We start from the raw sequence: 13113 nt of genomic DNA, 5'->3' as shown, positions 1-13113 counted from the left end.
GTAGACAAACCACACTCGCCTCCAGGTAGATGGCCCTGCTCGATCTGTAGAAAAGGCGTAGGTAGAAACTCCATAAGATGTACCCAGTGTAATCTATTGATATAAGAGGTAGAACAATATCAAAGGAAGGTTAACTGGGAAGATAGTTTTTGTATGTGGCAGATGCTCAGGAGCAATAAACACTGAAAATGTGCAGAGACCAATTTCTGTCACATTCCAGGGAGAAAAACTAGAAACTGTTGATAGCTTCCGTTACCTAGGTGACCAAGTCAGTAGTGGAGGCGGGTGTGCTGAAAGTGTAACTGCTAGAGTAAGAATAGCCTGGGCAAAGTTCAGAGAGCTCTTACCTCTGCTGGTGACAAAAGGCCTCTTGCTCAGAGTAAAAGGCAGACTGTATGACGCATGTGTACGAACAGCCATGCTACATGGCAGTGAAAAATGGGCCATGACTGCTGAGGATATGTGTAAGCTCACAAGAAATGAAGCCAGTATGCTCTGATAGATGTGTAATGTCAGTGTACATACTTGACAAAGTGTAAGTACCTTGAGAGAAAAGTTGGACCTAAGACGCATCAGTTGTGTGCAAGAGAGATGTTTGTGCTGGTATGGTCATGTGGCGAGAATGGCTGAAGATAGTTGTGTGACAAAGTGTCACACCCTAGCGGTTGAGGGTACCTGTGGAAGAGGTAGACCCAGGAAAATCTGGGACGAGGTGGTGAAGCACAACCTTCAAACTTTAGGTCTCACCGAGGAAATGACTAGAGACCGAGACCTTTGGAAGTATGCTGTGCATGGGAAGACTCGGCAGGACAAGTGAGACCATAACCCATGGCCTCTACCTGGGATGTAGCCAGTCCACTTATGCATACCTTTCCTTCTTGGGACACAAAGCTCTACTTGTGAAGACCTGCTGAGGCAAGTGAAAATCGAAATCAATCAACATCAATGGAAATTGTAGCTGAGATACCAATGCCGGTGGCACGTAAGAGAATCATCCGAACGTGGCTGTTGCCAGCGCAGCCCTGACTGGCCTCCGTGCCGGTGGCACGTAAAAAGCACCATCCGATTGTGGCCATTGCTAGCCTCGTCTGGCCTCCGTGCCGGTGGCATGTAAAAAGCACCATCCGACCGTGGCCGTTTGCCAGCCTCGTCAGGCACCTGTGCCGGTGGCACGTAAAAAGCACCCACTACACTCATGGAGTGGTTGGCGTTAGGAAGGGCATCCAGCTGTAGAAACACTGCCAGATCAGACTGGGCCTGGTGTAGCCTTCTGGCTTCCCAGACCCCAGTTGAACCGTCCAACCCATGCTAGCATGGAAGCGGACGTTAAACGATGATGATGATGATAATGAATTCATCAAAGAAAGTAGCCATGCCCACAAAGAATTTCTATGTGGTTGTTCAACCTTCTTGAAATAGTAACCAAATCTTAAAAAAACACAAAAAACTCCTTACTGTCTTAAGATACAAAATATTGGAGAATGTAGTCTAAAGTACATAATGCTTGAAAAAGACTGGATAATCAAGGCTAGAATGTCTTTGATCATGCATATGGTGCCAGCTCAGTCAGGACTGAGTTGGGACCAATCAAGAACAGAGACAGAAGCTTCTTTCTGCTCTCCACAAAAAGTTAGGGTCTCAGCCCCTTTATATACAAACCCCTGTACTTTCTTTATGATTACCTGCTGCAGTAATTATGTCACCTGTCTTGTAGTAGAATGTTATTACTTCCAATAAATTATTTGAATAATCATTAATTTTTATTTCATGGTGTTCTTGATGTCAGTTCTGCTAGAAATCCTTCTCTTCAATAGTATATCCAATCTACACTAGAAGCTACTAGAACCTAATGTAGCAACACAGTAAATGTAAACCCTTCTAAAATATAATTTTAGTAATCACATATCAATTGTATTGTGATTGGTTTTTCCACTGAGTCTAATTGATTTATATGATGGATGTAGGAGCATTGTTGGAGGCAACCAATTATTGTAAGCATCAACCAGTAATATGCCTTAATTTCTCATTCAGCTTTCTTTCGTACTCCAATTTCTTCCGAGATTCTTCTTTATAGATTGCAATTTCCTGCCAATATATATATATATATATATACATATATTAAAATCAATGTATGTACACAGCGATATAAAGAAAATGATATTTATTATACAATTTACTAGTGTATATAAGCATAAACTTGAGATTTGTATTTTGATATACATAAAATCAGCTTATTACTATTTGAATATTGTAGACTTTAATTTTTCTTATCAGGATACTTACATTAACTAACTTATTTATTAAATATTTCCATTGTTATATATAGCATCATCGTCTGCTTTCCATGCTGGCATAGTTTGGATGGTTTGACTGAGGACTGGCAAGCCAGAAGGCTGTATAAGACTTCAGTCTGATCTGGCAAGGTTTCTACAGCTGGATGCCCTTCCTAATGCCAACCACTCTGAGAATGTAGTAGGTGATTTTACATGCCACTGGCACGGAGTTTTGTCAGTGAACAGGTCGCAGTCTCAAAGCGCCGAAAATATTTTGGCAAATTAAATTTAAATGTTGAAGTGAATCTAACGTTTTTTGTGTGCTTCTTAAATGGTTTATAAACACCTTCCACACTGCAATTGTTTTCGTTCCAGCACACAATCTCAGATCAGGTCACTTGCTAAGCAAGTACATCTCCATAATATATTATTATCATTTTTATGTAAGGAATAGTATAGTTTATAATAATCATAACTTTATACATTTGTTTAAACTTGGTGTATTTAGTAGAAACTTTTGAATTAATGAATCATTGACTAAAAGTTTTTTAATGAATTTAGTGTCTAAATAAAATATATCCTTATTTTTTCATAATAGTATATAAAAATTTTAAATAAAATATATTTCCTACTCCACCATAAATTCTTAACATATTATATAGATTTTATTATATAATAAAAATGGACAGTGATTATTGTAGATTAAAAAATCTTTAGATTAATATTATTAAAGGTGCATAAGAATATCTTATGACCGTTGTAATTGTTTTGTTTATTTAATTTATTTCATCTATTTGAATTTTGGTGTTATTTTTATTATATTTTAAAATTATTAACGCTCATGCTTGTAAACATGGGTATATTTTAAATCAGTCTATTTTATGATTTAGCAGTCCTTGCATGAAATTTTTGTCTCTTTTTTAGACATATATTACCTTGACAAGACTCATATGCATAGGTGAGAATTTTTATATATTCACTCGTGGATATGAATTGAAACAAATTGTAGGATATTTGTTTTAATTATTTATATTATATTATATCTTTTTATATTATAATCATATTATATCATAATGTTAATACATTTTTAATATGTCAATTGTATTTCTCTATTTCCTTTAATATTTATATATTGAAATTATACCATTTTAAGTTTGGATTTTTCTTTACTGTATTGTGGTATTTAACTGAAGAACTAGTGAAAATCCCTTTGAAGGAAATTGTTTTTTCCTTGGATTGATTTATAATTATATATATATATATATATATATATATATATATAATATATATATATATATATATATGTACACACACACACACACACATATATAATCATATATCTATATTTGTTTGATTTTGTCTCTGTTTGTCCCTTACCACAGCTTGGCAATCAGTGTTGCTGTGTTTATATTGCTGTAACTTACTCGTTCAGCAAAAGAGACTGACAGAATAAGTACCGGGCTTTAAAAAAAGAAGTACTGGGGTCAATTCATTCGATTAAAAACTCTTCAAGACAGTGCTCCAGCATGGCCACAATCTAATGAAAAAGAAAAACAATAGACCCTAGTGTTTGCTTACCCGTTGTGTTTTCTTGTAGTTGAGTTGTACATCTTGAATGTCTTTTTGCAGAGAAATCACTAAAGCATCTGACTGAACCTGAGAAACTTTCTCGCTATAAATATCACAAATGGGAAACTAATGAATGCACGTTCATATTTAAACAATATAAAAATAGCCATACGAAGGTTGACTGAAAAGTTCAAAGGCTGACCACAATACTCTCATGGGATGGGACCAAATGAAATTTATTTCTCCACATAGTCCCCCTTGTCATTCACACACTTCTTCCCTTAGTGTTGTGATACTGGCTCGCAGCCATCTGTTTTCCATGCTGGGGAACAGATGATAATCAGATGGGGCCAAATCAAGAGAATGGGAAGGGTTATCAACCAGTTCAAAGCCATAGTCACACACAGCAGCCATTGAAACTAAGGTGTTGTGTACTGGAGCATTGACCTGATGAAACAAAACTCCTTTTGTCAGTCTTCTTCAGCATTTGGTCTTGATGGCCATTTGTAACTGCCTCAGCAAGTTGACATAGTACTCTCATAATACCACATTTATACCAATCACAGAAAAAAAAAAAAGAAGAATGGTGATGCCATGGCATGGCCATAGCTTTTGGTCTAGAATATATAAGAGATAAAAGTATAACATCTACAGCTTTTTGCCAGGGATATTAAACTTTAATTTAATTATCTATCAACATATCTTTTAATGCATAATTTTTTAGATCTTCATGACATTGTTTCATTGTTAAACGTTGTTAAATTTTGATTCTGCCTGCAATTTGAACACACAAAAGTAGAATAGTATAGACCTTTGCTTTCTTTCTTTCTCTCTCTTTCTCTTGTGTTTTCTCCCCCCCCCCCCCCAATTCCTCTATTTCTGCTTCTCTATTTGTCTTCCCTTCTTCCCACTTCTCTTTGTATATATAGGGTGTCTCTTTACAATTTCAAAAATTTATTACAAAAGCAAATAAATAGATAGGTCTGTGGAAATTATCACAAAATATGGAGTAGACATTGAAGTTTTTTTGCCTCATTTAATATATCTTTATATGGGCACCATTAGTTGCACAAAGAACATCAAAAAATTGTAATCAATTTCTTGCCATGTTCACTGTTGCAATGGTGGAAATGGTATCAGTAATCTTTTGCTTCAGGTCATTGATGTCCTGTATCTTTGTTCGATACACGATGTCTTTAACATAACCACATAGAAAAAAGTCTAAGGGAGTGATATCTGGAGAATGAGGTGGCCAGGGAATTGAGCCATCCCTCCCAATTCACCAGTCTGGAAATGTTTGATTTAGGAATCTACAAACATGCAGGAATTTAGGAATCTACAAACATGGTGCACAATTCCGCTGGGAAAATGAGGACTGGTTGAAGGTCATCAAGTTGTGGTGCCACATATTCAGTCAAAAGGTCAAGGGAAACATTTGCAGAAATTGATGTCTCTGTGAAGAAAAATGGACCAGTGATTTGATTGCACATCATCCCACACCAGACATTCACCTTTGGACTATCTTAGTGAAGTTCCGTAGTCACATGGGGGTGTTCTGATCCTTAGATCCTCACATTATGAGTGTTTAGTTTTCCTGAAACATGAAAGGTTGCCTCATCACTAAAACAAACCTGGGTGAGGAATGCTGCATTCTCAGAATTTCATTCCAGTGTGTTAACTGCAAACTCGTTTTGTCTTGGTTTATCATTTGGTTCCAGTGCTTGTAAGAGTTACACTTTGGAAGCAAGCAATCGCAAGTTCTTGTATACAGTTTTGTACACTGTTGAAAGTGGTAGCTGTAACTGTCTGGCAGCAGTACGTATGAACTTTGTATAACTAACAAAGGATTGTTTTACATGATCAATGTTTTTCTCAGATAATTTTGGTCATCCATTCTTCCCTTTATCCAACACTGTTCCTGTTTCCATAAATTTCTTATACCATAGATGATGGACATGATGGTGGATGTCTTCCATCCTTAATCCTGTAGTTTTACTGGGTTTCAATGTTCAATATTTTTTCAATAATCCACAATATACATTGTGCCTTTTCATGAGAAGTAGCCATTTTTTAGGGCTTCATTTAACTGAGCCTTTTTCATCTACAGAGTGCCTATAAAACACATATGCAATGTGGTTAAAAACTTTGATAACCACTAAGTACATAGAACAAATCTAATAAACATATCCCATCAATTGCCTTTATAATAAATTTTTGAAATTGTAAAGAAACTTTATGAACACCTTGTATATCTTCCTCTATTCAAGTTATTACCTCCTTTGGCATAACACATGGACAAACACAGCCAGACTGCAGGAACAAGCAGAATAATATAATACTGGTTGCAAATTTTGGCACAGGGCCAACGGTTTTTGAGGGGAGCGGGAAATCAATTACTCAACCCTGGTACTTACTCAGTACTTATTTTATCAATCCCAAAAGGGTGAAAATCAAAGTTGACCTCAGATTTTATGGGAGGGGGCTAGTAGATTACATCGACCACAGTGCTTCACTGGTACTTAATTTATTGACCCTGAAAGGATGAAAGGCAAAGTTGACCTTGGCAGAATTTGAACACAGAACAAATATATATATATATATATATATATATATATATATAATAACAATATTAGGGAGTAAATCCAAACTTACAGGGAAAAACTAGATTTAGGATTAAATCTAATTTTACAGTATAAATATATATATATTAAATCAGAGATAAAACCACTATTAGGCAAATCAAACAGTGAAAAACATAAACCAAAACATAGAAATAAAATTAATTAATATAATATACAAAATATATAAAATTAAAAATTTAAATTATTTAAATTTAAAGTTAAAATTTAAAAAATTTGTTTAATTACTAATTTATACTTATAAATTTATATATATATATATATCACGTGATCACGTGACCAACCAGACCATCAGATGTTGTAACACATCGCTGGTCACAATGCGTTCGCATTGTTTTAGCCTTCGAATGACGCCACCCCGCTGGCTAAGCCAGCAGGCCAACAGAAGAAAGAGTGAGAGAAAGAGTGGTGAAAGAGTACAGCAGGGATCACCACCCCCTGCCGGAGCCACGTGGAGATTTTAGGTGTTTTCGCTCAATAAACACTCACAACGCCCGGTCTGGGAATCGAAACCGCGATCCTGCGACTGCAAGTCCTAGGCCATTGCGCCTCCACACACACACACACACACACACACACACACACACAACACACACACACACACACATACACATATATATATATATATATTTTATTATTTTTATTTTATTTTTATTTATATTTTTTATTAAAAAATTTTTTTTTTATTATATATTTATTTATTTATTATTTTTTTAAATATATATATATATATATATATATTTTAAATACATATAACTATCAATATCTTATATTAAACTTTTTAATACTTTTTGATAGTTATATATATTTTTTTTAAATTAAATAAATATATAATTAAAAAAAAAAAAAAATGAAAATAGATATAATAATATATATATATATATATATATATATATATATATAAATTTATGAGTATAAATTAATAATTAAAAAAAATTTTTTAATTTTAACTTTAATTTAAATTTTGAATTTTATATATATATTTTATATATCTTGTATATTATATTAATTAATTTTATTTCTATGTTTTGGTTTATGTTTTTCACCATTTGATTTGCCTAATAGTGGTTTTATCTCTAATTTAATATATATATATATATATATATACATATATATAGAACAGATAGAATAGTTGGGGCCTGATGTGACCAGTTTAAACAATAAAGGGTCAAGTGTAATCAAGTGTGTGTGTGTTCATGTGCATGCATGTACACACACACACATGTGAAAGCATTTCTGTATGATTACTGAACATGATAAAAATAACAGCTAATGCCCCCTAGAACCATACACTTTACCATTAAAAATGAAAATAGATACATTGATCTGAAAAAAAAAAGAAAAACGTGAAGGATGGTCATGGCTGAAACATTTTGATCATAGGTGTGCTTGATGGCCTGGGGCTAAACGGTGACACGGTTGGTTTGGTATATTTTTTTTACGATGTATATTTTAGAAATTCTAAGAAACTTTGGTTCGTGAAGTAAACCTTGATATATTTTTGTTTTCGGAACATTTCCAATGGTGTTTCTTTATTTTGCCGCACAATAAATACAGAAATATTTACTTCTCTATGTATGCATGCCTTTAAACATAATGCATTTGGGAACACACACACATACATATAAAGGAGTATACTCTTTTACTTGTTTCAGTCATTTGACTGTGGCCATGCTGGAGCACTGCCTTTAATCGAGCAACTCGACCCCGGGACTTATTCTTTTGTAAGCCCAGTACTTATTCTATCGGTCTCTTTTGCCTAACTGCTAAGTAACAGGGACATAAACACACCAGCATCGGTTGTCAAGCAATGCTAGGGGGACAAACACAGACGCACAAACACACACACGCATATATATACATATATACGACGGGCTTCTTTCAGTTTCCGTCTACCAAATCCACTCACAAGGCTTTGGTTAGCCCGAGGCTATAGTAGAAGACACTTGCCCAAGGTGCCATGCAGTGGAACTGAACCTGGAACTATGTGGTTGGTAAACAAGCTACTTACCACACAGCCACTCCTGCGCCTATGTATACATATATTTTTTAATAATATATTATTATTATTAATATAAGGAAATCAATGTTGAACTCAACATAAAGATATACCCATGTGAAAGACCTTATTGTATTAAAAATATATATAAATAAATAAATATAAAAATATAAATATAATATAATAGCGCCACCCCGACTGGCCTCCATGCTAGTGGCACGTAAAAAGCACCATCCGATCGTGGCCGTTGCCAGCCTCGTCAGGCACCTGTGCTGGTGGCACATAAAAAGCACCCACTACACTCACGAAGTGGTTGGCGTTAGGAAGGGCATCCAGCTGTAGAAACACTGCCAGATCAGACTGGAGCCTGTTGCAGCCTCCTGGCTTCCCAGACCCCGGTCGAACTGTCCAACCCATGCTAGCACGGAAAGCGGACGTTAAACAATGATGATGATGATGATATATATAGGCGCAGGAGTGGCTGTGTGGTAAGTAGCTTGTTTACCAACCACATGGTTCTGGGTTCAGTCCCACTAGGAGTGGCTGTGTGGTAAGTAGCTTCTTTACCAACCACATGGTTCCGGGTTCAGTCCCACTGCGTGGCCAATCAAAGCCTTGTGAGTGGATTTGGTAGACGAAAACTGAAAGAAGCCCGTCGTATATATGTATATATATATGTGTGTGTGTGTATGTTTGTGTGTCTGTGTTTGTCTGGTGTGTTTATGTCCCCATTACTTAGCGGTTGTTTGACCTTAAAGTTTCTTATGCGGTGGTTTAATAAAGTATGTGATTGGGTATTATCTGGTAATTGATATTTGATTTGGATGTATTTCTCCATTTTCTTATTTTGTATTATGAATTTGTGGTAAAACATTTTACCTTTGCCCATATAATACAGTAAGTGAATTAACTGCATCGCAATTCTTAACATTTATGTATTCACTTTGTTGGGTACTTCACTAGCAGTATATTGGATATTTGTTATCCCATGGAGGGTTGCATTTACAACCCCTATCTCAATTTGTATACATATATAGGCGTAGGAGTGGCTGTGTAGTAAGTAGCTTGCTTACAAACCCCATGGTTCTGGGTCCACTGCATGGCACCTTGGGCAAGTGTCTTCTGCTATAGCCTTGGGCTGACCATAGCCTTGTGAGTGGATTGGTAGAAGGAAACTGAAAGAAGCCTGTCGTATATATGTATATATATATATATATATATATGTGTATGTTTGTGTGTTGTGTTTGCCCCCCTCCCCCAACATCGCTCGACAACCGATGCTGGTGTGTTTACGTCCCCGTCACTTAGCGGTTTGGCAAAAGAGACCGATAGAATAAGTACTGGGCTTACAAAGAATAAGTGCCGAGATCGATTTGCTCGACTAAAGGCAGTGCTCCAGCATGGCCGCAGTCAAATGACTGAAACAAGTAAATGAATAAATGAATATATATATATAAAGTTAATCCAAACATGAAAACACAAAGAGAAAACACAACAACGCGAGGACGTGGAACAAATATAGTATTATTGGATGCTCAGGGAGGGTTTTACATTTCGAGCGGAGCTCTTCGTCAGAAACATAGAAAAAGGAAAGATCCAGGTAAGGGAAGACGGAGGAAAAAAAATTGCCAACAGTACACACACGGTCATATATGTGTATGTGTATATATATATATATATATATATATGTGTATGTTTGTGTGTTGTGTTTGCCCCCCTCCCCCAACATCGCTCGACAACCGATGCTGGTGTGTTTACGTCCCCGTCACTTAGCGGTTTGGCAAAAGAGACCGATAGAATAAGTACTGGGCTTACAAAGAATAAGTGCCGAGATCGATTTGCTCGACTAAAGGCAGTGCTCCAGCATGGCCGCAGTCAAATGACTGAAACAAGTAAATGAATAAATGAATATATATATATAAAGTTAATCCAAACATGAAAACACAAAGAGAAAACACAACAACGCGAGGACGTGGAACAAATATAGTATTATTGGATGCTCAGGGAGGGTTTTACATTTCGAGCGGAGCTCTTCGTCAGAAACATAGAAAAAGGAAAGATCCAGGTAAGGGAAGACGGAGGAAAAAAAATTGCCAACAGTACACACACGGTCATATATGTGTATGTGTATATATATATATATATATAACAACAATTGAGGAACGGCTATAATAGGCCGTTAAACCCACTAGAAATAGCAGCCAGGCTCAACCGCAAATAGTAGTAATTCCGGAATCAGAGGAAAAATTTAAAAAACATTTACCCCATTCTTCTTTAGACAATGCATTGTTTCAATGCATTGTTTCAGCGTTTTTTAATGGTAAACCAGCCTGATTAAATTAAATTAAACCTAATCAAGTCAATCTTCCAAAGGCCAACGCATTCATCAGTAAAGGAGCCAGAAGGGACAGAAATTACACGAGGCAGCTACCTTCATGCCTTGGCAATATCTGACCTAAAATTTTCAAAATCTCGCGCCAACTTATCGGCAGCAAATATAAACTGCTGATTCAATTTCGGAATTAATCAGAAAATTATCAATTAATCAATATTAGGGTGCTGGTGGCAAAATAATTTCTATTGAATTTTTTGCTACCCTAATATTGATTAATTGATAATTTTCTGATTAATTCTGAAATTGAATCAGCAGTTTATATTTGCTGCCGATAAGTTGGCGCGAGTACGATGATTTTGAAAATTTTAGGACAGATATTGCCGAGGCATGAAGGTAGCTGCCTCGTGTAATTTCTGTCCCTTCTGGCTCCTTTACTGATGAACGCGTTGGCCTTTGGAAGATTGACTTAATTAGGTTTAATTTAATTTAATCAGGCTGGTTTACCATTAAAAAACGCTGAAACAATGCATTGTCTAAAGAAGAATGGGGTAAATGTTTTTTTAATTTTTCCTCTGATTCCGGAATTACTACTATTTGCGGTTGGAGGCCTGGCTGCTATTTCTAGTGGGTTGAACGGCCTATTATAGCCGTTCCTCAATTGTTGTTATATATATATATATATATACACATACACATATATGACCGTGTGTGTACTGTTGGCAATTTTTTTTCCTCCGTCTTCCCTTACCTGGATCTTTCCTTTTTCTATGTTTCTGACGAAGAGCTCCGCTCGAAATGTAAAACCCTCCCTGAGCATCCAATAATACTATATTTGTTCCACGTCCTCGCGTTGTTGTGTTTTCTCTTTGTGTTTTCATGTTTGGATTAACTTTATATATATATATTCATTTATTCATTTACTTGTTTCAGTCATTTGACTGCGGCCATGCTGGAGCACTGCCTTTAGTCGAGCAAATTGATCTCGGCACTTATTCTTTGTAAGCCCAGTACTTATTCTATCGGTCTCTTTTGCCAAACCGCTAAGTGACGGGGACGTAAACACACCAGCATCGGTTGTCGAGCGATGTTGGGGGAGGGGGGCAAACACAACACACAAACATACACATATATATATATATATATATATACATATATACGACAGGCTTCTTTCAGTTTCCTTCTACCAAATCCACTCACAAGGCTATGGTCAGCCCAAGGCTATAGCAGAAGACACTTGCCCAAGGTGCCATGCAGTGGGACTGAACCCAGAACCATGAGGTTTGTAAGCAAGCTACTTACTACACAGCCACTCCTACGCCTATATATATATATATATATATATATATATGTAGATGTGTATATATATATATATATATGTCCAACCCATGCTAGCATGGAAAACGGACGCTAAATGATGATGATGATGATGATGATATGTATACAAATTGAGATAGGGGTTGTAAATGCAACCCTCCATGGGATAACAAATATCCAATATACTGCTAGTGAAGTACCCAACAAAGTGAATACATAAATGTTAAGAATTGCGATGCAGTTAATTCACTTACTGTATTATATGGGCAAAGGTAAAATGTTTTACCACAAATTCATAATACAAAATAAGAAAATGGAGAAATACATCCAAATCAAATATCAATTACCAGATAATACCCAATCACATACTTTATTAAACCACCGCATAAGAAACTTTAAGGTCAAACAATATAATGTAGAACAAAACAATGTACATAAAGGAGTAATGTTATACAATAAGTACAATATATATAAGAGAATATAAATATAAGTAAATATAAATATAGACTACATCTTACAGCTGTTTCGGCCATGCAGATAAGTATGTCTCATTTTACATATATTAGCCATGTATGGTAAGTCAATATGTAGTTATAAATGAGACATTTACAAAAATATCCTAAGGCCTCTTTGGATATTTTTGGCTTGTGGATTTGAAGACAATCATATTTTAGCGCTAGATTCGTAACTATTTCTGAAAGTAATAGTGTATTTGTGTCACAATGGAAATTATAAATTTGAACTTGGACGTACATCTGTGCACCTGTGGATCTTAATGTCGTGTAAACAGAATGCTTTTATTTCATATTTCATATGTATATGCAGATATTTAACACTTTGCATGGTATTGTAGTACTATTGTGACTATATTGCTAATAATGGAATCTATATATTGTTTTTCTAGTATTAGCATTATTAATAATAATATGAATGATGATATTGGTAGCATTAGTGGTAATGACAATGATAATGATGCTAACATTA

At 35.6% G+C, this 13113-nt stretch overlaps 1 protein-coding gene across 3 annotated transcripts in view; it reads right to left on the bottom strand.

The window, feature by feature from the left end:
- Positions 1-1371: 1371 nt before the first annotated feature.
- Positions 1372-13113, bottom strand: part of LOC115215934 (golgin subfamily A member 4-like) — a 25840-nt gene continuing 14098 nt past the window's right edge. The window contains exons 6-7 of one of the 3 annotated variants that reach the window (XM_036506160.1): positions 3852-3945; positions 1372-2085 (exon numbers count right to left, since the gene is read on the bottom strand). In XM_036506160.1, the coding sequence (XP_036362053.1) occupies positions 1999-2085; positions 3852-3945 (181 nt within the window). In that variant the 3' untranslated portion in view covers positions 1372-1998. Of the gene's footprint in view, positions 2086-3851; positions 3946-5214; positions 5955-13113 lie in introns of those variants that run through there. The other 2 variants (XM_029785296.2, XM_036506161.1) reach the window with 2 other exon arrangements.

This window comes from Octopus sinensis, linkage group LG9 (genome assembly GCF_006345805.1).
Source record: "Octopus sinensis linkage group LG9, ASM634580v1, whole genome shotgun sequence".
Lineage (NCBI taxonomy): Eukaryota > Metazoa > Mollusca > Cephalopoda > Octopoda > Octopodidae > Octopus > Octopus sinensis.
The sequence above is the reverse complement of the archived record's forward strand: the minus strand, read 5'-3'. Positions and strand labels throughout refer to the sequence as shown.